At 42.1% G+C, this 27552-nt stretch overlaps 1 protein-coding gene across 9 annotated transcripts in view; it reads right to left on the bottom strand.

Moving 5' to 3' along the window:
• The window catches only part of MTSS1 (MTSS I-BAR domain containing 1), a 125785-nt gene that overhangs the window by 17971 nt on the left and 80262 nt on the right, over positions 1-27552 (bottom strand). For 5 of the 9 annotated variants that reach the window (XM_063413829.1, XM_063414076.1, XM_063413583.1 and 2 more), the window contains exons 4-9: positions 16837-16921; positions 15314-15405; positions 13519-13593; positions 7594-7605; positions 2256-2413; positions 945-1052 (exon numbers count right to left, since the gene is read on the bottom strand). In XM_063413829.1, coding sequence (XP_063269899.1) covers positions 945-1052; positions 2256-2413; positions 7594-7605; positions 13519-13593; positions 15314-15405; positions 16837-16921 — 530 coding nt within the window. The remainder of the gene's footprint in view (positions 1-944; positions 1053-2255; positions 2414-7593; positions 7606-13518; positions 13594-15313; positions 15406-16836; positions 16922-27552) is intronic. The other 4 variants (XM_063414249.1, XM_063414160.1, XM_063413671.1 and 1 more) reach the window with 1 other exon arrangement.

The following is a 27552-nucleotide window of genomic DNA, read 5'->3' as shown; positions in this document are numbered from 1 at the left end:
ATGTGGAAAAATGTTCACCCTATTAATAGAATGCATCTGCTTGTCACACAACATTCATCCCTGCTACAATCTTTCAGTGCCAACTGAGTCTCAGTTCTTTTCCAAATTATGCTGTATCACACAGGAGAGCTGGTTTCATCCTTGGCTTTCCCAGTACTATCATACTTCAACACTAAGGCTGCCATCACAGAAAGAAAGTTCAGATCCGAATGGAAAAAAAATTTTAAAAAGTAAACTGGAGATTTCTTTTTTGCATTAAGGAAGCTTTTCCGGTTCTTGTTTCTTTTGGTTTGTTTTGACTTAAAAAATTATTACAGCCTTTGAGTTGAAGTACTGTAGCATCTTAAACAATTAACTGAAGATTTAGTAGTCAACCACAACAGAGCTTTACACTTCTATGTCAGTGATAAGGTGATTATAAAGTATGACAAAAAACTGAGTTCACACAGCAGGATTGCAGAAAAATGTCCTATTTGGATTCATTTGATGGCACACATTTTTCTATGCATTTTAAGAACAGCATGGAAAAATGCTCAAATGTTAGACTCCATCAAGCTACACAACCCCAGCAATTGTGTGACTACAATTGGCAGGGATGCTCAGGGACAAGTGACAGGGATGCTCAAACATAGGACAAGGAGATGACACTCATTTCTCAAACACTTTTTGCAGAAATTTGGCATCTTTATACCCTTCAAAGTGTTACTTCTACCACTTCACTCTGGTCTCACCAAATATTTTAGGGACACTCAGCCCCTGAAAATAAATTTTCACAACAAAATAGGTTTTTTAAACTGCTCATGTTAAAAATGACCTTGCTGCTGTAAAGCTTCTACAAAACATCACATTAAACCACTAACAGCAATAGTCAATATTCCTCACAATACAAAACAAACAGTGGTGCAAACCACAAATAAAATGTTTCCCAAGTAACAAGAGCTAACCTGTTCACTCGAGGATGGCAATTTGTGTGGATCCATGGTGAGACTTTTCAGGTCATCTGATATGGTTTGTAAATGGGTTATTTCTCCTAGCATTGATATTTCTTCTTCCTGAAAAGAAAAATGAGCCAGGCTAACCACAGCCTTGGTTTTAAAAATCAGACCTGTAATACAATATATGACCTTTACCATTTTGCTGATGACTGTGGGGATGCCCCATGGAGCTACATTTTCTTTCCACATAAGTAATTATGCAAGGTTGAAAATATTAATTTAGATATCTTTTCTCTCATCAACAAGATAAATAAGTCTCAACCTTCTTTTTGTGACATCTTCAGAAAAAGAATGTCATTTTTGCTGCACTTGACAAATACCTAACTGTTCTATGTACACTCACTAACGTGCCCTAACAATTTTAAGTTTGAGTGTAAACAGGGGCTAAATTCATAGTTTTTGATAGTTAAGTTAAGGGTATTATACAAGTACAGAGAATTAATACATCTATGACTGATTCTGGCTCAAATTGCATCAACAGCTAACTCAGATGATTTTTGCACTGTAAACTACCACAGTAATTCCTTACCTACCATTTCTTCCAGGTCCTCTGAGTCTGGAATTCACCTCCTCCAGCTCAGCCATGACTTTCCTAAGATTCTCTAACTATGGTTTTCTGTTGAGACTGATGCTCTTTGTAAACAAGAACTGGGAACATTTTCTCAGCATGTTGGTGACCCTTCAGAAATGCACCTTGCTTGCACAAAGTCATGAACAATTCCTTGTCAGGCTTCAGACTACCTGAGATGATGAAAATTTACTGAAACCTTTCCAATGAACTGAAAAACTGTCATGTAGAAGGAAAGGAGCTATTAGAAAACTGCATGGAAGGAGCCTGCAATTTGTCAGATAATGTCATTATATACACAGGGGAGGTCTTGAAACATTTATCAGTCCTAGCACTGGAGTAAGAATAAGGAGGATTTATATTTAAATGTGATGTTAAGAAGGAAAGCAGTGGAAAAAACTGCATTTGCAATGTCTCAGGCTGGAATGCATAAAGAACACAAACTGACTTCAGTCTTTGTGCTCATTGTTTACCCATCAGTCAGCTTGAAGGTATTCAGTGTTTTCCATTGCTGTATTACTTCAAACGCCTACAAGAAAGGTCCCCACTCTCACCACTTGCTAGGCAGAGATACAGGCTGGATTTTGGCTCTAGAAATTAATTCCTAAGACATAACGAGATACTCTCTTCAGAGGCTTCTGGCCACTTATCTAATCTGGGAATTGTAATGACTGAAAACGAAGAGCTCTTACGATCACAGGGCGCAGCATGGAGATGAAAGCACAGAAGCGCCCGCGCTCCTCGATCAGAGCCTTTCTGACAGCTTGCTTCTCGGTCTCTTCAAGCAGCAGGTACTTATCATTGACATCTTGTAAAGCACTATCCAGCTGGGGCTGAATGTCACCCCGTCCTGTATGCAGGAAACAATCAAGAGCACACATTGTCAAAACTGTGCCTCTCCAGAGAAGACAACATTATTTTCAGCCAGCACTGCTGCTGATTGTGCTTTTGCCATTCAGGTCTCAACCAGCATTTTCCCTTAATTCAAATTAGTAAGGATGTTTTCCCCCCCAATTAAATCAAGCATTTCAAAGCATTTATTTTTTTCCTGTTTTGCACAGAATGGAAATCCAGCTCAATTCAAAAGGTTTCAACAAGCCAAAGACACCATTTAAAATAAAGACTTTATCAGATCATTAGCTGTAGACACTCTTCACATCATCCTTGCCAGAAACCAACATCCTACTAACTAGGACAGTATGAATCACTAGGCCAGGTGTACTCCTCCTCCTTCTTGCATTTGTGCTCAACAAGATCTTAGTGAGAATTTTGTGGAGCCACTAAATGAATGAATCAATCTCCTATTCAAATTGCTACTACAGACATATTACTGATCACTGGACCTCTGGGTTCAAGTACTCTGAACAAACCAACTGCTGAAACTGTTTTCTTCATTCCAGAGTCCAAACTAAACCAAATCTCTCAACATAGCTCATATATTATATTAGACATAAATATGTATATATATTTATGTACAATATATGTCAATGGATATAATAAAAACCCAATGTCTTGCAATTAAAAAGCTTCACTGTGTTAATTACAATCAACTCATAACACCAAAACTTTCTGTGACAACCTTATTCTGCGCTGACTGCTAACACTGTATCATGCAAAAAAATATTCCTCTAGGAATTAAGAGCTGCTGCTTAGATATACTACAACCAATAACGTTGCAGTTGCAAGCTGTTTTCAGGCAGATTACACCTCTGAATATTTTAAAGGACCTCAGTTGCATAAATTTCTTGCAAATCTCCTAGAAATGCCATCATGTGCAATTTAACTACCAGGAATATAACACTGAAAAAATGGGGCATGAGTTACAAGCAGCTACCCAAAATCAATTTTTTGGATGATAACCTTTCTGCACAGAGGATTTAAAACTACAAGCAAGAGGAAAAAAGTCTCTTTATGTGTGTAGTACACAATGCAGATGATTCAATGTCAGGCTTACAAAGGAAAAATCTTTTCCTGACTATCAAATGCAGTTCCTTAATATCCCAGAGCAAGGCAAAGCCACCAGCCTCCCTGCACTGATACACAGCCAGAGCTGCAGGAAAAGAGAGCAGTGATGGAAGCAACGAGAATCACCCTGGCTTAGTGGCATTACAGGCTGGATATATCCAAATCTCCTCTGTACAGAGTTAGACATAGTCCAGATGAAATGCACTGACACCCACATGCAGAGCTCTGCAATGGATCCTGGAAGAATCACATGCAGTGCAACATGGACACAGCCACTGCCAAAGCCATCTGGTACCAAACTTCCAGCAGTGTCTGATCCTGCACATCAGTCTGGCTGCTCTAATATGGTCATAAAACTGTTCTGGAAGTAAATAAACTGTAAACACAGAGCCTGAAGGTACTCTGCTTCCTCCACCAAAATTAGCATCTACCAGAAGCAAGTTATAGCAGAGCTTTGGGTACCTCCCTGAAGGTCCTGGGCCTTTTTGTCTGTCACCCTCAGGAGACAAACTGGGCCTTCCTGCCTCAAGACCATTCTGTACATTTCAGGGCCTTCCCATACTCTGCCATCAGATGCACTGGTTAAACATTCCATACTTTTCTGGAGTTGTTCTTCCAAATTCTTTAGGAAAACAGAAACTTGCATCATTGCTCAGGCCCTTTTAGAGTGCTGTCTGGAATTACAGTGAGTAAAATAACCATCTGTTGTTCAAGCCTAGATACTGGCTCACTACCATGAAGTACCAAAAGCAAAATATGTTAGCTGCAAACTAAATCAAAGACTGATTAGTTCAGCTCTGGAGAACTGCTATAAACATTCAGTGCTCCACCATAATCGTGCACATAATGCAGTAAATCCTTGTTACATGCATTTGCCTATGCAGTGAGAACACACACACTTAAAAAGCAACTGGACATCATTGACAAAGTGAGTTCAATTATAATGAATTTTAGAACTTTCTGTGCACCTCAGAGCAGGACATCTTGGACCAGAGAAACAAGAGCAGCCAAAACCTGGGGCAAGAATAAACCTCATTTGCAGCTGTGTAATTCACTCAATTCCACAAAGTTATGAGGATAATGTTCAGGCTGGTGTTTTAATCTTTTGGTCAAGGCATGAGTAAAATCACTCTCCAACTTCCTCTGTACCTTTACAAAATTCCCATTTTATTTCTTCCAGTGAGTCAGTACAGTAACAGACACACCGCTTCTCCCCAGTATTTTCACAGCCCCGTTTTTATGCTCAGGGGCATTTGGGCAGTCTGTGAAAACACAGAAGCTGTCTCTGGTGTAATTCAGAGCAGGAAACAAGCGTAGGTGAATCATTTAGACGAGGCTCTGAAGTCAGAAGTTTACAGATGAATACAGCTCTCTCCTGGTGACTTCTCGTAACTCATCTTTTAGGAGGAGGAAAGCTTTATCAACATCCTTTCAAAGCTCCACAATGCAGACATCAATCTATCAAGTCTATTGAAAGCAGGCATAGCTCTTCCCACTCCCTGAATTGCCAGCTGCACTCAGCTCAGGAAATTTGAGGGATGAGATCTCTGCCTAATGGAAGCAGTTTCCTTTGCAAAGCAGAGCAGAGCACATCCCCTCAACAGTGCTCCTACACCCAGAGAACACCAAGGGTGTGAAGGGCATCTGCTGACCACCTCAGACACCTTGGTTTGAATCTGCCACTTATCTCAGAAGGGATATCGATCCCTGGAGAGCAATGCAGTTCTTTTCTCCCTTGAAACGACAAGGAGAAGGTTAATAGGCCAAGGCAGTATTTTTGGTTGCAGTGTTTTTGCTGTGGTCACAAGGCACACTTTCATAAGGAACATCAGCAAGTGATTATTTCCTCCAGCCCACATTTTCTGGCCTTTAGGTTATGCATTCCAAAACACTTCCAAAACAACACAACTACCACAATGACGCAAGATAGTTCCAGAAAAGTCTGATCATGCAACAACTGTAGAAGTGCACCTGGGAAGGACACTCCTACCCCAGCTGCAGGCAGGTTTGTGTGACCCACCACAGCAATCAGCAACAGCAGTGGTTAAAAGCATCCAATGCAGTCACAGGTCACTGGTCTGCAGCCAGCCTGACATGAACGGGAGGTAGGGATGGTTCTGCACAGCATGTCCGGCTGCACCCAGAGGAACAAGACAACAACCTGAACACTGAGGAGGAATTCAAATCCAGCTTTTCTCCAAGCAGAGCTCTGATGATGCAGAGAGGAGCAGAAATTCAAGACCAGAAGCTGAGGACTGAGTTCTCCAACAACACCATGCTCCAACAGCCTGGTGACCTGTGGCTGGACACAGGCAAGTGACAGCTAATCGTGCAGGGAGCTGAACTGCTTCTCATCAGAAGTAACACGGATCTGCTGCTACTTCAAGGACAGTCTCAACATGTCATCCTCACAGCAGGTGCTTGACATCATTACCATGACACACAAGAGCTTTAAAGGACCAACATGCAATAAAACTTGCATTTTGCAGTGTTTTGTGTGAGTCCTGGCTGAAAGCCTCATGCAATTTCTTAAGTAACTATTGTTCAAAAACAACTTCAGTGAAGGAAAAATATTAGGGAAAAAGGAAAAGGCAAATCTAATTTTCAACCCAATTTCATGCCTATATTTTATAAGACAACTTGAACTAGCGAAACTCTCAGCAACACCAAAGCAGAGTAATTTTTACATTCTCTCTGTGCAAGTCAGACTGCTAAAGTCAATGCTATTATTGACTATGCAATGCAGCAAATATTGGTGGAATTACTATTTTCCATGTCCTCACATGAAGACTGTCCCCTTTCACCTTTTTAAGCATCTGCGAAGAACCTGAATATTCAATACTGGACACTCGATAGAGTGGCAGAATTTACATGGTATGTGGCAATGCTGAGTACACCTCTACATGTACAAACAAAGCAGGCTCCAAGACAGTCACCCCCAAACCACCTTCTTTACAAGAGCACACCTGCTCCAGCTGCCAGAATGAACACCTCCTTCAAATTGTGCACAGTAAAGCCACCAAATTAACTAACATGGGTCTGTGCTGAGAACAGAAGAATTCTGCAACCACTTATGCAAAGGTGAAAAACCTCGTAACTGGGATTGACCTCAGACTCCTTCACAAACCAAATCCAAGTCCTTCTGTTGGCTACTGGAGATCTGAGTCAGCTGCTCATGTTCAAAAGTGCAAAGTTTTGCCTTAATAGAAAAGCTACAAGTTGCCAAACGACATTTCTCCATTGCATTACAAACCAGGAAAACCACAATGTGTGGTTTCAAAAAAATGGGGACAACAGGGCTCAACAAGGCCCAGCTCCAGGAGCCCGGTGGAGGAGCCTCGTTTGAGAGGCTGCTGATTTAATCAATCCAGGCTTCTCCCAAAGGCAACACCTACATCACTATACTTACAAGTGCAGGTATGAGTACTTCGCTCAGATTCAGAAATACCATGCTTCATTCACAATGGGATCTCAAGGCAGTTACGTTAAATTTACAAAACAGCTGGAACAGCACCCCAATTTAAACATATTTGAGATGTGATCAGGCAACAGGAGACAACTGTGATGCTGAATTCCAACCCTTTCCCCAGTTTGAAGTAAATACAGTGATTTCTTATCCATCAGGTAAGAAAGATGCATGCGATTTTCAGAAAAAAGGGCATTTGGATCACAGGTTACAAAGACCAACATTAAGGACTTTAGGCTCTAGACTTTAAAAGTCATATTAACAGTAACATACTCAATTATTTAAACACCACCTTGATAACATCTCTATTCCATTTAACTTCTCTCCCAGCTGTGACAAGATTTATCTGTTCATATTAATCCCTTTCTAAAATAAACCAGAGATTTAGCCACAATACTGGTTTTCTTCTTTTACAGTGTTCCAATTAGATGCCAAAAGAAAATAAATCAAAAGATGGTTTGTTCATTAAGATTAGGCAATATTTTAGTTGCATTAGAAATTAAAGTCTAGGCAGTTAGTGGAGACCAGACACCATAAAGAGGCCACAGCAAGGGCTACAATAAACCAGCCACCAGGGTCACAGCATGGCACAGACTTACCCAGAGCCTCAGCTGTCAGGCAGGTGCGCATGGTGAGAAATTGCAGGACACAAAATTGACACAGAAAGGAAAATAAAAAAAGTCAAACTGGTATTCCAGCATTCCTAGAATTTAGACATTATCATCAGTGCCAAGACAAGAGAGTGAGCAGTTTGAACTAGAATATTTTGACTTCTTCCATTGCTGGTAAAGACAAACGCATTCATTTTGCATCCCGGTGAGCTGTTGCAAATTAAACTCCTGGTTATTCACCACACAGTTTTACTTTACGACACTTAAACCAGTCCAGACTCCTCAGTGAGAACATGTAAACCTGTCTTCAGAGAAAGTGCACAACATGCACAACCAGACCCAGGTCAAGTGGCACAAAGCTCATCCCCTCACAGGGAAGAGGGAACTCAAACCTGCAGAACTCTTGGCGGGTGTTGTGTGAGTAACCACAGCACTTTTTCATGTTCTCTACTGCAATTACATTAACAGATTGTTAATTAAATGAAAACCTAATTGCTGATGCAATGTGGAAGAACATCAAAAAGATTAACTATGATATTTTAATTAAAAAACTTTATATAATAAAATTTTGTAATAAAATCGGCTTGCTGTCATAAACAGGGGAAACTATCAAGAGGACTTCAAAACTCAAGGAGTTAGAGTAAATAGAAGAAATGTCTTCAGTCACTGATTTAGCAACATGTCTTCACTGCATTTTTGTAAAGTAAAGCTCACATTATAAGCTTGCAGGGAAAAAAGAACCCAAAACAACAAAACACACCAAAAAGCCCTGAAGGCACCAGGGCCTCATCCACACAGGATTTTTTTCCTGCAACAGATAATTTGCTCATTACCTTCCCTCCTGAGCTGCATCTTATTGACTCCACTTCAGTTTTGGCTCTCACTTCAGTTATGGTGCCACACTTGATCAATTTAAAGGAATGAGGCTCCCTCCTGGGGGAGGGAGGCTCTGCCCAGGGATTCTCCCTCCCCAGCCTGTCACTCCAGATGGGGCAAGTGCCATTTACAGAAAGAGTGCAAAGTGCTTGAATAAGGTCGGCACTTGCTTAAGAACTGAGACATTCTTCAGTTGTAATTGCATTGAAGAGCTTTATGCTTTTTAGAGTCACAGGCTTTGCACAATCATCTTGAGAGAAGTATAACAATATTACTAAGACCAGAGGATAACAACAAAAACAGCTAAAAAAGGCTCTAAAACACAAAGAGAGTAATATTTGCTAACCAGGAGGAGGAAGAAAAAGCACTTTTGGCAGTATTACAGCAAATTAATAACCATGCTCTACAGTAAATTAAAAATCATGTTCTATTCTCCGAATTTCATTAGAATCACAGAATACTTTCCAAAACTGCTGCATACTAAAAAGGAGAGACTGTCAGTCTGGATACTCAGCACTGATGGGACACAAGAAGAAATGTTGTACTGAATGTTAAGGGAATTCTGCAGAAACTTCTACATGTCTTACAGATAAAACTCAGCTTTCTTATTAACATGTGCCATATCATTGGGAGTGTTACATCCAACAACTTCTTACATATCCACTTGGATTTAAACATTTTCCTCAAAGCTCACATGGTGTGAAATGAAGAACCTGAAAATGGAACCTACCAGTCATGCTATAGCAGAAGGGAAACCTCTGCTATAGGTTTATTATATTCATTTATTTATGAATGTCTATTTATTCATTAATAGCCAACCTGAAACCCAGAAAATAGACCAAACACACATTCAGATTTTACACATACATTCAGATATATTTTAACTTAATCACTTGATCATTTTTTCTTCAAGAATCATGCATTTTGTTAACCTATCCAAATGGTTACATGCAGAGCCACAGCTGCTGATTCTCTCCTGATTCAACGTAGCATCAACAGCTTCTAGCAGCTATGGATCCACTTACAAGGCCCTGACTCAGCAGAAGCCTAAACATGGAATTTATTTTAAGTGTATGCATAATTATTCTGCTGACTCAGGTTAGCAGAATAGTAGCTGGCCAATGTTTGTCTGAAAACAAAGAGCAATTCAGAAGATGTCTGCATTTCCATGCACTACACAATTTTATTTTGTCAGACATGAACTAAGCGTCAACGCTGGGGTGGGCAACAAGCCCTAGGGGCCTGTTCCCCACGGGAACAAGGGTGTGAGGAAAGTTATAAACCTTGAAGATCACCACGACACTCTCAAGGGACTGTATGGATCTCGGAGGTGCACCAGGATCCTAGTTAAGAATACACAGATTTAGCTTCAGGTGGAGATATAGATAGATAGATAGATAGATAGATAGATAGATAGATAGATAGATAGATAGATAGATAGATAGATAGATAGATAAATAGATAGATAGATAGATAGATAGATTTTTTTTTTTCAGTATAGTTAAAGATAACAGAGCAAAAATTTTGTCTGTGAGGTCATTTGAAATGCAAGACTTTCATTTCACAGTTGTATCACTTCATTAGGAATACCCTAGCAAATTTCCACAAAAGGCCTTGCACTTCCCTTTGTTTTGTTTGGAAAGCATGGTGTTTTCCCCATAACTTCAAGCTTTGGAAATACCCTTATTGCAATTAACATACTCTGCAAACATAATTTCTAATACATGATCCTAAATGCCTGGACTGAACTTTCAACTTGACCACATGGAACGAGAACAAACAGACCACGCACGAGCCATGGAAGAGGCAAAGCCCTGTGGATTCAGCCCCTCAGAGCTAAGGCAGGGAGCCCAACCTGCACCTCTCCTGCCAGGACAAGCCACACAGCCCATGACTCTCCTTCCTAAATGTCCTTGGGATGCAGAAAAGGAGCCAGGAGCTGCTGTGCATGCTGCAGCTGCGAGAGAGAGCCTCTGCAGCCCAACGCAGCAGGGCCAGGGGACACCTCTGCCATGGCATGAACAAGGACAGGAGAGGGGTGTATTTGAGCTCCTCCATCAGGAGCTGCCCAAAGCAGCAGAAAAACACTTTCCCATAAGGTCAGATGGGAAATAGCAGAATAAGCTTAAAGGACCTTTTTAGTAGCATGCACAGTATTGAAGCAAATCCAGAATTCAGCAAACATCCCGCTTGCCCACAGGTCATCATAAAGTTAATTCAAAAGTATTCTTACAAGTGCTAGGAAGGGAATGAATTGGTTGTTTTAGAGTTCCCATAGGTGAATCAGTAACTTTACAGAAAAATCAAAGGGACAGGTCCTGCTTGAGGAAGACTAGAACAAACAAAAAAATCTGAAAAACAGAGAAACAGGAGAGTTGAAGACACAGGAAGACACTCATGCACTCAGCCACATGCCTGCCAGCATAGTTTTCCTATAGTTCAAACCTCATTTGTGCCCTAAAGCAGAATCACTTCTGCAGCTTTATCATGTTATGAAATAAACCCCTTCTTCATTTTTTTATCCCTCAGTAGAAGCAAGAGCAACATACTTCACCACACAGGACATTGAACAGATTTGTCATAATGGGTGCACACAAAAACATTTTCACAACAACATTTGACACTGCAGTCAGACCAAAGCTTTATTTCCTCAAGATAGGGATCAAAAGAAAGAAGAGGGGGAAAAGCATCTGCTCCTGGTTTTTTTTTCTACATTTAAGCATTGTAGGTAACTTGCAAGAAGGGAGGAAGAACTTCCTCCCATCCCCTCTCTACTCGTGCTGGGGCCAACTGCTTTGAGCACTCATACTCACAGCCATATGAACCAAGGCCTCCTCACATCTCTCCTCCCCAGGGGGCAGAAGAACAACTCTCAGCTCCTCAAAAATATTGCAGCTCCTCCTTTTCCCTGTACTGGCTACCTGTGAGTCCTCAGCTCTTCCATCTGCCCCATACACTCAAACCCCTGCTGACTGCCTTTGGTTTTGTGCTCTGGAGCAAACACCATGAGCCTGACAGCAGTTCCAAGGGGGACAGCACAGAGACCCAGCACCTTCACCACAACTCCAAAACATAATCATAACAACAAAATCAAGCAAGAGAATCAGATTTTAAAACAAACAAACAAACAAACAAACAAGCAAGCAAGCAAACAAACCTCCCAACCCCCTAAAACTTCCATCACATCATGGCTGCTACAGAAACGATGGCAAAATGAGGCCTGTTCCACTCCTTGTCAAAAATGTTTAATCCTGAAGGAGGACAAAACACCAGTTTCCTGACGCTGATCATGAGAGCTGCCTCACATTTGAGGAGGGGGATATGAAAGCAGAAAATCCAAGGACCAAGTCTGCTTGCTTTAACCACTGCTGACAGATGCAGGTGGCATCTGCAGTATGAGAACAGTGGGTTGTTTTTTTTCCATCAGCTTTTAAGTTCTTCTCCCTCCTCTTCATACTTTACAAAAAATGATGTCTCCTCCTTCAATACTGCAGACTGAACACTCAGAAGCAGGATAAAGAGGAGATGGAGCCAGACAGCTGTCAATCCACAGAAGGAGAACCAAAAATGGCTCCTTCTTCACAGATCTCAGACATTCACCCAAACCATCCCATGCTTTTGTTTTTCTCAGTGCTTACCTACCATGCAGTGATGGGTTGTTTGTACCACACAAGGATAAGAAGATATAAGACTAGAAAAGGCAGGGGGGTAGACAGGAGGAGTCATGGAAGGAAAATCACAAACTCTATAAAGCTGTTGGTCTGAAGTCAGACATTTCATCACACAAAACGGGAAACACGTTTTCACACCACCCAGAAAAAAAATCTTATCTCAAAAAGTCACGTTCCCCTAATGACCACCATTCTAATTTAGAACACTAACCTGACAGACACACAGAACCTACTGAGCTAAGCTCCCTCTTGCTGGCTTTCATCTCGCCTTTCCTCATCTCTTATCTAAAGTCAGCTAACATTCAAGAGCAGTGTTCCAGTCATCTGGCTTTCCACCAATGCAATCATTGACTCACATCTATGGACAGACAGTTAGAGACAGCTCACCTGTTCTGGGTAACACTTACAGGATTTCAAAATACCAAGAAACTCCCCACCCCAGCATTTACTCTTGTCCCTGGGTTCACAGCTTTTAGGCAGGAGGGGAAGGACAAGCTTCAACCTGCAGACTGAGAGCTGCTCAAAGCACACTTCAGACCCAGCTGGGAAGAGCCCAGTGCAGGAAAGGGAACCAGGAAATCTTCTGCACAAGCTCCCTATCATTGTTCCAAAGCCTGGTGGGAACAGTGATCAGGAGCACTTGGCCAAGTAAAACCCTCAGTGATGGCAATGCTGCAGCTAGCAGTGCTGCATGTTTGCATCACAACAGTGGTGAAACCCGTGACAAGGTGGAGGTGGGAGCACAACAGGAGCATGAGATATGGCTGCCAAAAAAGGCAAATTGCCTTTCAGGAAAATTCCCTTTTTCTTCTCACTCATCTTTAGTTTTCTATGCTTGCCAAGTGCCCTTCACCCCCAAAAAACAACCCATGCCACTGTCCCACAGTCTGATCAACAAAGTAAGATTTATGAGATTACAGGCTGTTAAAAAGAAGAAAAGAGGAAAAATGGCTGAAAGGAAGAAGAGTGAGAAATGTTAACAGTTAGGGAACATTTGCATAATGGCTTTTTTTATACTATTCCAAAAGATTCTAGAAAATTTTATGGGTATCTGCACAAGTCATGTTAAGAATGTCAGTGTTCCTAAAAAGAAAAAGTTAGCAGTAAGGACTCTATTTTAAAACATGATTGACTTTGCACAAACAGTTTTAAGGCTTTTGTAGAAGAACATTAGACAGCAGCTTCAGAACATGTTTTAAATGATTTAAATGACACATAGTAATTGTATCCTGGTACCCAAGTAAGTATCAGGAATACATCAGAGAAATCAGTAGAAATACATCAGTAGAAAGTCCTATGGCTATTCAATCTTTGTCAATGAGCACAGCTCAGAGGGCTATTAACAGTACAGGGTGAAGCAAGTTACCTTTCTTTGCTTTCTTCTGTAGCTTGAGTGTATCAGATGATTTCTTTTTTATCTCTTGGCGGGCTTTTTTATATTCTAAAAAACACACACAATCTCTATTATCAACATAATCAATGTCAAAATGAATGTTTTTCACAGAAAAGGCTACATTAAAAGACATTAGACTACAAACTTTTAGAGGACAGCTACTGTTAAACAAAGCAGCTTGGAACTCACATTTTGTAAAGCCTATACATTTGGCTTAATATAATTTTTTAGGGTGTGAGCACATTCACATACCAAAATCTTTCCCAAATAAACAAAGCCTTTACAGAAATAACAACTGAGAACAGAGTACAAAATTAGAGCGCTTTTCATTTCATCCACTCTCAGGAATGGAAAACAGAGATGACAGGTTTCTGGAAACATCTGTGTTCAAAAAACAGCTATCCAGAAATGGCAAGGCAGAGAATTTCCTGTGATCCCTCTCCAGCATGAGAGTCAGGCAGAGGAAGAGGGTGCTAAAACTCTGCTCAGGGAAGGGTCACATTGCCAGCTCCTTCTGATGAAGTGGAGCACACTGCACTTGTCCTCATTTTCAGATGAGCTGCACATCCCAAGAGAATTAAAATTCCAGGAGAATTAGAATCCCTAATTCAACCTCTAGTGCAGGAACACTAAAGGCACTAGATATGAAAACTGATACTTAAAAAAAAATATATATAAAAGGCATGTATGCATGTATATACATGTACACATACACTTTAACAAAGATCAGTGTTACTACTCTTCTGTAGATGGAAAAACAGAAGCAGATTGATGGCAGGCACAGGAACTGTACTGAGGCTAACTGCATTCCCAACACCCAAGTCTGCCCAGTCAACTCTAAATCTCACTGCCACTTTGGCCTGGTCACCCCTCCTGGCATGACCCCATGTGATTCCTCTCTCCTGCCCATTACATGCTTAACACTCTTGGCAGCACAAGGCAGGAAGTTTATCAAGAGCTGCTGATTCAACTGCTTTGATTTGACCACAGTAATAACAAGGCAAGAAGGAAATCTTCTTTTGGAGGTCAGGCCCACCCCTTCCCATTAGTTCCCATGGTGCTGCTGCTTCTTTCAGTCATAACAAAAGTCTTAAATTTTCAGGAGTCAGTCAGTGGTGAACTGCAACCTGCTTTCAGCACCTGTGCTAGAGGGCCACCACTCCCAGTACAAGTTTTGCAAAGCCAAAGGCATCTACAACCAGCGTGTGCTTGGTGTGCAAGACTTGGCTGCTCATTCCCCCAGGAAAGCCTCTGGAGCCATCATCACCACTGCAGCCCTGGGCATGCCATGTCCCACAGCAGAGCCCTCCTGTTCCCCAGGTGCACTTTCAGAATGGCATCAGGTATAAAATAACAGTGCTCAGTGTTTTACAGGGCTGTGCATTCTCTGGAGGATGCTCTGACTGAGGCATAACATCATCTTACAAGCTGCTTTTAATGACACCCCAGGGCTTTGCAGAGATGGATGTGGCATCTCCAGTCCTCAGCTCATACAGGGAGAGTGGGCTAACAGAGTGTAAACCCAGTCATTGCTCACCAGTCTAGAAAAACAACTCACCCCTGGGGGTCCAGCAAACTAAATCTTTAAAATGCATATGGCAAGGGCTAAAATTTTGTTAGGCACTTTGGAAGAGGAGTTTTTTAGAAGAGAAAAACTGCTATACATATTTAAGCATGTCATTCAGTTCCCCAGTAAAAACATGAAAAGAGGAAGCAAAACTGATATTATAATCTTACTCCTATTAAAGAATTCTTCCTCTGTAACTACCTTTTGCATGGTCTTTATCCAGCTGATTGGCCACTTTCTTCCACTCTTCCATCTGTTCTTGAAGTGGGTTTATCAGACAGTCAATTAAAGCACTAATTTTGTTGAAAAAACACAAAGAGCAATCAAATCCTGCAGATGCCCCTATTCTTACAGAGAGAGCCAAGGTCAGTACTGGAGTATTTTTACTTTTTGCTGTGACAGCTACCAGTGTCACAATGTAAATATCAGAACATAAAAACGTTTACACTAGAGAAAGCAAAAAAAAAAAAAAAAACCAGATTAAAAAAAATCAAAAATCCACATCACAAGATAACCAGAATTACAAAAGCCCCGAACAGTGAGGAACAGTGTAAAGCAGAGAAACGACCTGAAACAATTCACTGTAAACAGAATCTACTCAACTGTCACACAATTTAAATGGAAACTCTGGAGACCAGAAAGGTTCATGCAGCCATGGAGATTATAAACTTAAACAGCACATGTATATACACAAGACAGAGCAGCTGTACAAAGGAACAATATCCTGCCCACTGATGTGCCTCACCTCACACTGGTGGAGTCCATGATACAGAACCAGTAATGCTCCACTAATTACTGAGACTGGGATCAAACCATTTAAAAAGCTAACTCTGTGATAACTGGAGACTAAAATTGTCTCTTCATGGGCAATTTCATAAAAAACTTTGTTTTAATGTAATCACAAAATAATCATAGAATGTCTCGGATTGGAGAAGGGACCTTAAAGGTTATCTGGTTCCAACCACCCTGCCATGGTCAAGGACACCTTCCACTAGACCAGGCTGCTTATACCATCCAGCCTGGCTTTGAACACTTTCAAGGATGGGGAGAGAAAGGGAAAAAACACAGCAGGTCATCAAGCAAATGGTGAAGCATCATTATTGTTCACCTAAGGTCAAGATTAACTTTTAAGTCTGGTTAAAAAAGGCACACATGCAAACTGCTACTGACTACAGAAGTAGGTTGTTTTTGTACAGCCCAGGTTGCACTTGAGTTAATCCTTTCTCATTACTTCTGCAGTCTAACTTCAACTGCAAAAACAGGATGAGAGAATTTGCATTTTCTATACTGCTCTGATGAAGGTCTTTCTCTTGGCTGCAAGCTGTTTGGGCTCTGCAGTAAGCTGAGGAAGTAGCACAACTTGCTGCTGCTGCTGCTTGTTTAAAACTCAGTGACAAAGCTCAAAGTCCTGACACAAAGACAGGTCAGCTGGTCACATCAGCAGCCGCCTGCTCAGCACTGAGCATCAGGGACTGACAGTGGCAATTTGCAGCATTTAGAGGTGATCTGAGGTGAACTGGCCCAGCCCCATAAATGTGCAGTGAAACCCTGCATGTTCACAGCACCTAAAACGCTGCAGGGAGAAAACAACTGCTGCTCTCAGTGACATGGGCAGAGGTCAGCTGAGAAGCCAGTGCTGATGAGCAGCTTTAGATGTTCCCCAGCAGCACACGAAAGAGTGTGCTCTTTGTCTCCAGTGCTGGGCCAGGTATGGAGGCACTCACCTTGAGAACTGACGGAGCTTGGACTCTATACTTCTGTGCCTCATACACATCCTGGTGAGAGCAGACCCGATCTCTCTGGTACCACCTGAAAAACAAAAAACAAAAGGCAGGTGAGACCCCTGATGATATTCCTGCTTGTGGTGTAGAGGTGTAACAACCAGGAGAGGGATGCCAAGTCTTCTAGAGAAATTGTAAAACAGATTAATAGTAAGCGTAGAATCAACTAGGCTATTAACGGGGCAGATCTCAGTGGTATCTGCCACCCCAGACAGAAATTAATTCCTGTTCACCTAGAGAGCAGAACTGAGCAACCAAACACAATTTAAACACAGTTCTTCCAGGCAGCCTTCTGTGCCATCAGGTTCAACCCTGCAGCAGAAGGCTCAATCCTTCAAGCAGAAGACTTGAAAGGAAAGGGTTTGAGATGTCAAAAGCCGAGTAGCACATCTGTCCAGGGAGTGGGCAAATTATTAATCTGTGAAGGAATTATTTCCACATTTCGGTCACAGACCCGGGGGATTGGATGCAATTTTCCCATCCCTGGATTCTTTAGAGCCAATGTCTCGAAGGCGCTCGGCTGCTCCAGCAGGTGGCGCCGCCGGCCGCCGCCCCGCCCGCCCCGCCCGGGCCGCGCTGAGGGCCCCTCACGGCCGAGCCCGCCCGAGCACGGCCCGGCCTCCGCCCGCAGCGCAGCGCCGGCTCCCACCGCCTGCTAAAGCTCCAGAGAACGCTGCTTCGGTTTGTGCTAGTTTGGGTGCTTGCTTAGTTCCCATTTGCAAGTCAAATCTACTATTTCAGGATATAAACATCAACCTTCTTACGAACTGTTTCCAAACTCTAGTGCTCTCGGGAAAAGTGAATATATCAGCATCTGTTTAGAAGTCTTATTTGATTATTAAAATAACCTTAGACTTGTATCATAGAGTAAAATCTTCCCTAAGCTTGAAAAATAGTATTGCTCAAGTTAAATTAAAAAATCTTCCTAAGAAGCTTAAAAAAATTTGATAATTTTGATTTTTTTAATCATGAAACCAAGTCACCATCTTCCTGCATTCTTGCAAAATTAACTCCTGTGCCCATGAAATGCCTCTGGAACAAAGACACTAAAAAACTGGAACAAACTGTGGCTATTTGGTATTGTTCAAAAAGATAAACAGAAAGTCCTTTGCCACTTGCCTGAAGACTCCTGTTTTTATAAGGAGCTTTTGCAATACTATTATTTGGTAATATCAGAGTTCTGTAGCCTCGTTGCATACAGGTGGGAAAAGCGCACAGACTCCAGGCTGGATCTGTACCTGTCTCTTCTAGTGATGCTGCACTTGCACAAGCTGAGACAGACTCCAGTAACTCAAAAAGCAATACAGAAGATGGGGAGTGGTGTAACAGAGAGAAAGCAAGTGGAGAAAGAGGACAGCATCCACAACAAAGAGTGGATCTCGCTCCCAAAACATGGGCATTTTTCTCTGGATCTAGTGCCAAAAAAAAGTAATTTTATTTCCAAGCCTATGTGGTACACAACTGCAATGGCAGAGAAGAAGAAACGAAACAAAAACTTCCCTGGCTACCAGCATTGAGTTTAGGCAAAAGGTAGGTTTTTAAGATTGAAAATTCACTGAAATATTAAGGACCATCAATGGTTAAGTGACACTGCTTTCCTAAGTCTGTTATATGAAAAAAAGAAGGGTCGTATCAGAACAATAAAAAGGAAATAAGGCACCATGTGTTTGGGGAGACTAGGAAACAAGGGTCAGTTACTATTAATATTAAATTCCAAGGTAACAGAATTTTAACTGAAACACGATCAAAGTATAAATATATCCCCTCAACACATAGTAAAGATGGATAGGCAAGGTCAGCAGAACAGCCAAATGAAGTTCAGAGAAAAACAAAACCAAGCCACAACAAAATAAATTAAGCCAGGAATAAAGATGTTTTTCCACGGAAAAAACCAAACACAACTAGTTGGTGATGAGTGGGCTACTGGTTCTTCCCACCTTTTGAAACTTCATGATATCCATAAGTGCTTACAAGGACATCAAAGGATGAGGTGTTAATTTTATTCTGTGAATGAAGACTAATCTAATGCAAGGAAGGTAAAAGGAAAGAAATGGTTGTGAGAAATCTTTGATGTCCCTTCTGGAAACAAGGTGTTGCTGAAGATGGGTTGAGGATTCTGCTTGGGTAGAAGAATGAGAAGTGCTGCTGAGAAGTTTGAGAGAGCTGAGCCAGCACCTCTGCTTGGTCAGCATGGACCCAGGGAGGGCTGGCAAGACTGAACAAAGGACAGTACCAGACCATCTTGTCCCACACCTGAATCCCACTGCTTCTCCTCAACATATGAACGACTCCAACAGCACTGGAGTTACACAGAGCTTTACTTCCCTGTTCCCAATTATATTAACTGTCAAGGATACAAATGCTTCCTGAGAAAGTAAAAAAAAAAAAAAAATTAAATACAGGCCTCTCACCACCCCTTGATTTATTGAGCTGGAGGACCATGGCCATCACCAATGCATTCAGCTGTTCTCCCAGAACACCCACAGTGCAAAGGGTTTATCTCAGCTTTCAGCAGGTTACTGTGAGGGCTGGTTCCCACCAGCAGAACTGCACTGATGCTCCTGTCTCCAAAGGCCTGGGATCAGCTGGCTACACAAACTGGCAGAAAGGAACCATTTTGTACCACTGCAGTGGTTTGAAAATATCCAAATGTAACAAGCGATGGTAATTTAGATTTGTTTCATCCAGTATCAGCTGCAGTGAACAAGACTGACTGACATATGCTTTATATAAATTATGGTTTGATGAGTAGGTTACTCACAGCTGGAGCAGGTGGCCAACATGTGCACTCTGCACACAGAGATGAACCTTACAAGCAGCACTGATGTGTCTGCAAGTCCTGGTACTGGCTACGTAACTGAGTAATCAAAATCTAACGAGTTTATTGCATTGGGCAATGCCACAGTCACACAAAACCTGCTTCAGCTTCCAAATTTATGGTTTATCTTTCCAAAACCTGCTCCGTCAATGACCAATTGCCTACTGACTCAAGGATGGAACCATGAGCCAGGCAGACAATGGAGATAATTTCTTTTTCAGTGCTATCAACCCACAGATGTGGTGGCAAAAAGAGCATCTGACAGAAAAGTGTGTCAGGAATACACCGAATGCACTGTCTGTCTCCACCCAGAAGCAGGTCCATGGGAAAGTCATGACATCCTCCTGCAGTTGTAAATTCCCAAACAGAAATGCTGAGGCCACACCAGCAAACTTTTCACCAAATCATGAGGGTGTTGGGTGGGTGACCTGGGCTCCATTCACTGCCCTGCAGCTCTGCAAGTCAAACTGCTGTGCCTTGAGCTCTCAGTTTATAAAACGAGGCTGTGAATTATCTGCTTCTCTGACATCCTATAATAATTCATCCACTAAGGCAAACAATGCCTGGGAAGAGCGTAAAGTAATACTTTGAAACCGGAGATGAGAGCTGTATTCATCAGAATTCCCACTCAGAGAAAGTGGCTTTACAAAATGCTCCTGTCAAATTTGATTAGAAAGTAGGTGATAACATCAGCCTTATTTCTCATAAGTAAAAGGCAATTCTGCAAGGCAAAATGTGCCTTCACACTCTCACCTTCCCTGCTTTTCCCTTTCCTGCCTAAGCCTGTAAAAGACCACAAACTTTTTTCATGTAAGATAATTAAGCAGAAGTCTGTGGACCACGACACTACAATGAGTCTACCATAAAGGCAGAAATCATTTCTTTCGATGCTTGCTTGTCATTCAGCATCACAGAGAGACAACAGGCAGTTTGTAGGAAGGAGACTCAATTGTTTTATGGGAGTCATTATGTTTGTATTTAATGATGATCATATATCAAGGAAATGATTATTTGATGAAATGTGCAGCTGTACAACTGCATGGCCTCTATATACTCCAAACAACTCGCTACAATCAACCTCTTATTTTCCTCTTCTCACTTCACTGTTTAGCAACTCCAGCAGGCTCAGAAGATGCTGCCTTTCAGGAAGTGCTTTTAAGGTTCCAGCTTACTAACGAGCTCACCTTTATCTTCAAGTCCATAGTCCAAATGTATCAGCCAGTTCCTTTCTTTCCCCAAAGGGAGAGAATGATGAAAAATGAGTGTAATATTTTTGTAATTTCGAAGTTATCAGAAGAGGTTTCCATTTTTGAGTCAAGCAGGAGCAGAACAGAGGCTGGATTATTAAATGCACTTCTGAACATTAAGGCTATGACAAATGACTAACAGTAGGACATTTTAAGCTAATGGCCATTTGCTCAACCCTTATCCAAACTCATGCTGGTAGAAGAGCAAGCAGTTTCCATCACTGATTACATGGGGCACAGACCTTGATCTTGCCAAACTTTTTATGTGGATGCCTCCATGAAACTCAAAGATGATGGGATCAGTTCCATAGTTACAGCAACCAGAGAATAAAAGACAACTTTTGCCTAAAAGTGACTAGCACAGGTATTACTACTGGGACAGAAACCTGAAAGTGGGCCTATGGCAGCTCTCTGTGCTCAGGGTGTCAGCAGTCTCCAGGTATGGCTTGTAAGTTGGAAAAACACATCAAAAATTGCAGACAACAGACAGATGTTGTTCAGCATCCACCAGGCAGGAAAAGAAAACAGGATGCCCTTATCCCTACAGCTGTGAGCCTTTCTCAGCAGCATTTGGTAAAGTCTCTGAAAGCTGCTGCTTGAAATCAGAAAAAAAATTTCCTGAGGCTTTTTTTTTAGAATTTAATTTAGACATCTCCCAGTGAAGACTGGATCAACAAATGCAGCTTCAAGGTCAAACTCACCTATGAATTTTAGATTAACCAAATTTAATAAAACAGCTCTGGCAGGCCACTGTCATATCCCACATCTCTGCAGTTGTCATTGCAAAGGAACAGATTGCTTTGCAATGTTTGGTCGAGTGCCCTTTTGGGCAAATACTTGCAAAACATATTTACAGAAGCCTGCTATGAAGTTCTCTGTCACATTTGCCAGAGCCCCACACAGTCCAGCTGAGAGGAAAATGCAGTGGGTGGCTTATTTTCCCATTTGCAGAAGAAACTAGCATTTGTTCATGGATGGGACTAGCAGGATCTCAAATTGCATTGTCATTGATCTTAGATGACAAAGGAGTTGAGAAGAGCAGCAGTGGCAGCCAGTTAAAGCAGCAAAGAAGCCAAAGGAACAAGAAACCTCAGCCACCCCTAGCCCACAGCCTGCCCTGGTAACCCCCATCATTCCAAAGTCCCTGTAACAGACTATGACCATGTTCCAGTCACTTTGTTAAAGAAAATGCAAGAAAGCTCTTGTGACTTATTCTGATCTTGCTTATTCCTTCAGTGAGCAGCGTTTTTGCTTACTTTAGCTCTTCTTCTAGCTCAGCACTGGGCAAAATCCTCACCCCATGGGAGTCAACACAAGCACTGCCATTAAAGAAGCAGGGTCAGAATTTCACCCATGCACACAGAGGTCACTACACAGTCCATCCAACATATAAATATGGTCATGAACCAGCCCTGATATGATCTCTGGACAGTTTGAGTTAAATCAGCCTCCAGTGCATGAATGCAAAGCTCACCCCTGGCCCTCTGCTTTGAAAGATCATGTCACACACACAGGTGGATAAAAGTGCTTTGGGAAGGTTTAAGTTATCACAGGATGCATCAGTTCAATTTCTGAAAAACTAAGTCTGTCACTGATTCACAAAATTGGAAAGAGATACAAAATGCATCACTGAACCATGACATCCTGTCAGAGAGCAGCAGAAGTCCAGGCAGAAGTGTTTCCCAGGAACAAAATGCTCAAGTTTGAGGTGTTTATGTCAGGAGAAAAAGCTGGCTTGCTACCTCCTTCTCTCCTTTCACAAATGGTGTTGCCAGCACAGATAGAATTTTGCTTCTGGTGATTTCTTGCAGGAATTAATATCCATTCCTCCTCACAGTGCCTGTTGTTAATTTTTACGAACCTAGAATTCTGCATCAAGTTTTTAATGCCACAAAACCAAAGCATGATTAAAACCAGATTTGTTTAGAAGAGCAAATGCCACAATAGTGTTTTCCATTACTTACATTTTATTCTTTAGAATACAAATAGTTTCAGCACTGAAAACATACAGGCCTGCTAAATATCTGTGCTTACAATCAAGCTGTCCACTAACACTGTTCCTACCTTTTCTCCTTTTCTTTTCAGATTTATAGTGAAATGTATTTCCAGAAACAGTCTATGCATAGCTCAGCAAGCCTAGCAGTCTTAATCTGAGCAGATCCAACTACTTTGTTCCAGCTGCTCCCATCAACGGCTCAAGGAAAGCAGGCAACACGAGTCACCAAGCTGGTGCTCTCAGTATAAACCAGAACACACTAATAAAAAGAACTCTGTAAGGAGAACTATTCCTGAAGCTGAAGAACAGCAGGCCAAGCCTGTGTGCTAGTCTGGAGCAGCCCCTCCCCTGTGCAGAATCCCAAAGGGTGTGTAAGGGCCAGCTCCACAGCCAGGGACACGCGCTGACTGAGGAGCACACTCGGCTGCACGCTCCAGACAGTGCAGAGATGGACATCTGGCTCAGGCCTATTTAGAGGGCCAGACTCATTGATCTCCACACCTCCACGGATCTGGCTCTAAATGGACACTTCATGTCAGCCTGATGTGTGAAGAAGCCAGTAACTCAAGATACTCATGGTCTTTTGAAGTACAGCTCTTTATTTTGCCTGGGCCCAGCGCTGAACTGCCATGTAATGTGATTAGATTACAGCAATATTCAGTGAGGGGAAGGGATAATACACTTACAGCAAATGGCTTGGAACACCAACTGCAATTCCACTGCACACTTGGCAAAACACATACTGCTTATTTTGAACTGACAACTTCCACAGAGGCTCTGAAAAGCCTGCAAGGTCTTTCTCCTCTTTATGTTTAGTTACTGGTCTCACAAACACCTCTGACCCCTTAACTCAGGTGTCCCAACTACCTGTGCTGCTGATCCCAATCCAGCAAGGATTTCAGCTACCACCAAGTGGCTGCTGCCTCTGAAGCACAAAATGAAGCACCGCCAGGACAAGCAGGTGCAAAAAGCAGAAGAAAAGTTTATTTTTAAATCCAAGTCAGCAGATCTAACTGAAACCCCACAGCAAGCAGATCTGCAAAATAAGGCAGTGCTATTTTTACATGCTGTCACTTCTTCCAGCAGAGCACACTTCCTTAAGTGAACTGAGGGAAAGATCATGAGGGTACAAAACGAGGTAAAAATCATTCAAACCACCTTAAGAAATTATCAGTTGAAGATATTTTGGAGAATGCCTGTTATTTTTCAGTTAGTTATACAGAGATACATCATCATCAACCCATCAAAAGGCTCAAGTCACAGCTAAGCATTGAGTGCAACATCTCAGACCTTGGATGCAAGGGAAAGCTCTGTCCCTGCCCCAGGTATTTAAGGACATGGTTTCCTCTCCTGAGACAATCTCATGCCTTTGGCTCAGAGTTAATAATCTCTAATTGCAGCTCATCCATACAGGGGGATGCTGGTGGTGCTTCAGAAGGCCATGCATTCTCTTTTTGGTACTTTCTCAAGGCAGCTGTTCTGTGTGCTCCAAAGGCCATTTAAAAATAACCTCAAATATGTATTGAAATACATACTCATCTTCATCCCCACTGACTTATTTACTGTGACTCCAAGCTCATTTCAACATGGCTTGGTAGAGGCCTTCTTAGTAGAAGATATTAAAACCACACTGACTTTGCAGACTTCTACCCTAAACCCCAGAAGACTCTGTAGTAGGCACATGGAAAACCTGTACACCTCTTTAATCAAGTGGCAGACAACAAAAGGGTACCAGGAATCCAGGGAACTGGTGTTTAGTGTTTAGTTATCCAAATTGCCTCAAAACTCATATTGCCTGGTATAAAGACAGTTGTGCTGTTTATCAGGTCAGCTCTTGAACAGTTAACCAGTTTTGTCCTCACTCATGGGCTGCTTTTATTTTAAATTTGGCTGCATCCCCCTAATTTTCAACTTCAGCTTCCTCAGCCTTACTAAAATATAATGAATTTTCACAAAGGCAAAGGAGAATGTCACCACATGGGTTTGACACCAGCTGGCTGTTGGAGCCTGCAGTACAAAGGAATTTGATACACAACAGTGAACCCGGCTTTAAAAAAAGATATATTCCACCTGTTACAGAAAGTGAAATGAGGACAGCCATCTCCAAGCTGAGGAACTAAAGGTCTTTGTGCTTTTGGCCTGAAACTCAATAAACACATGTTCTTAAAAACACAGGAAAATGCGAACTTCTGAATTTAGAAAAAGTACATTTTCTCCTTGTAAGCAGCAAGTGGAGTTCACAGAAGGCTGCATGCAGAGGTGAGACATCTTACAGGCACAGGGCTGGGCTCACCAGATCTTAGGCTGCTTTGAATGCACAGATTCACATGCTCTGCAGGCAAACTCCTGTTTATCCCGTGAATCCTTCCAAACAATCTATGCTGTCAGGCTGCATTTGAAGTGTGCCTGCTTAAACCATGAAGAGTGCAGCAGGAAAAAACCTTTGATTGTCTGAGTCACAGAAAGGAAAAAGGCGTATCTTGCAGAAAAGCTCAGATGAAGCTGCCTTGGTGTACAGCCTGACAAGCACAGTGTACAGCAGGACACTCAGCCGTGCCGACTGGCATGCCAACACCGAGAACATGCTTATCTCTTTCTGTGAGGGCAGAGTAACTGCACTTCTTGCAAACAAGCTCTGTTGAACTGTAGTGAACACACCTTGACCCCTGAAGCCTCAGATGCACCTGATCTGGCTGGACAACACTGTGACCCACACACCAGGTTGGTAAGACCTGGGCAGGAAGGCCAAGCTTTGAAATATCACTCCATCACCCTTAGTAGTGAGAACAACTGCAAGAAGCTTCAGAAAGTCAGGACCTGAATCAATGAGAAAGACTAGAAATCAAAAGGCAGAAGAAAAGCAAAGATTAATTAAGAACAGGGCTTTACAAATCCTGAAATTTAAACCTTGAAAGAGGAGCAGAAGCTCTTCTTCTCAATCGCTTTATCCATTCTCTCACTGCAGTGCAGAACATCTTTAGAACCTCCTCTGTCTGAACAGACCCCAAGGAGAGGAGCAGGAGGGTATTCACACCTTACATTCCACACAGGACACAGAGCACTATTACTATTCTAGCCAAGTCCTGCTCATCTTACAGTCCTTGAAGACTAGACCAACGGGGCTGGGCAGCTTTAAACAAGGCTGCAATCCACGTACAGAGTGCTGCTAAGGCTTTAGCAGTAGCATGTAAACCTATGTTAACACTCATCCTAGGGAATGCCCCTCTTTCCAGAGGAGGGAAGTCTCTGCTCCCCTCCAAACACTGATGTAACGCCTTTGGTTATTAATCCTTTTCAGTATCTCACTCAGCAAAAACCAGAGATACAAGACTGGGAGTGACTTTGGAGGCTGTCTGGTCTGCTCACTGCCCACTAAAGGCAGGGCCAACTTTCATGAGGTTCCTGGGGGTCTGTCTAGTTCAGCTTTTGAGTGTCTCTAGGGGTGGAGATTCCTGGGCTTCTCTTCCATTTGCTGATTAGTGCCACTGTGAAAATTATTTTCCTTACCTAAAATCCAGAGTCCACTGTCCCAGCAGTTCAAATATACAGCTTTCCAAGCACCCTTGGCACTGCTTTGTCAACATAACACAGCAAATACATGTGGAAAGTGTTTATTTGTTTTATGCAAGTAAAAGCTTTGATATCAAAGGAATGTGAACACCCACCATAAGTACACAAAGCAGCATTATCACAACCCAATCTATGAAGAAATGAAGTCTGTGGCATTTTGAAAATCACACAAAATCAATTAAAGTGTACCTACAAAAAGCAGCCAGTCCAATTGCTAACTTGCTTCATTTATTCAGGTTTCTTAAAAAAATAATGAACAGTGCTTTACAATTAAGTTGATTTTCAGAGAGAAACATTCATCTGATCATTTGACATCTCTGGTAATGCAGGAAATCCATCTAAACCTCACAACTCCTCATACGCTCTGATGCTCCCTTGTTCTTCTAACAGACCTCATCAACCCACACCTACAAAACAGCTGGCTGTGACCTACTGCTATTAATTTAGCCATTAAGGACAAGAGTAGGTGCCAAAATTGGATGGAGGATTTCTGACCCAGGCTTTAAACACTGTAATGCACAGGACTAGCATATAAATTACAAGTGTAGAAAAAGTGCTCAGAAAGGGTCATCCCCTATTTAGAATTTATTAACTGTGTTCCCCCAGAGACTACCCTGACTTAGCACCATGTAACCCACATTCCAATATTTCACAGTGATATTGCTACATGAAAGGTTTCCCCTTACTTGCATCCTGCTCAGCCATGTGAAGCAGAATCAATTCCACCAGCTCTTCTCCCAAAGACAGTCAGCCTGAGCACAGGTCACTCAGAAATTACACACACAAATGTGCACACAGTCACAGTGTGTCTGAGGAAACCCACATTTGTATTACTGTGCTGGACATGCTGAGAAGAGTCTTGGATCACTCAACTCTTGCCATGTGGTCTAAAATGCAGTTTGTAAAATGAAGAGCCAACAGAGATGACGACATTTTAGTCTGCTAACCAATGTGAGAACTCCCAGGTTCTGGAAGCTTTCAGGCTTGGGCTCTAGTCCCAAATCACCAAGTGTAGGCTTGACTCAAAT

Source organism: Prinia subflava, chromosome 1 (assembly GCF_021018805.1).
Source record: "Prinia subflava isolate CZ2003 ecotype Zambia chromosome 1, Cam_Psub_1.2, whole genome shotgun sequence".
NCBI lineage: Eukaryota > Metazoa > Chordata > Aves > Passeriformes > Cisticolidae > Prinia > Prinia subflava.
This window is presented reverse-complemented; position numbering and strand designations above follow the sequence as displayed.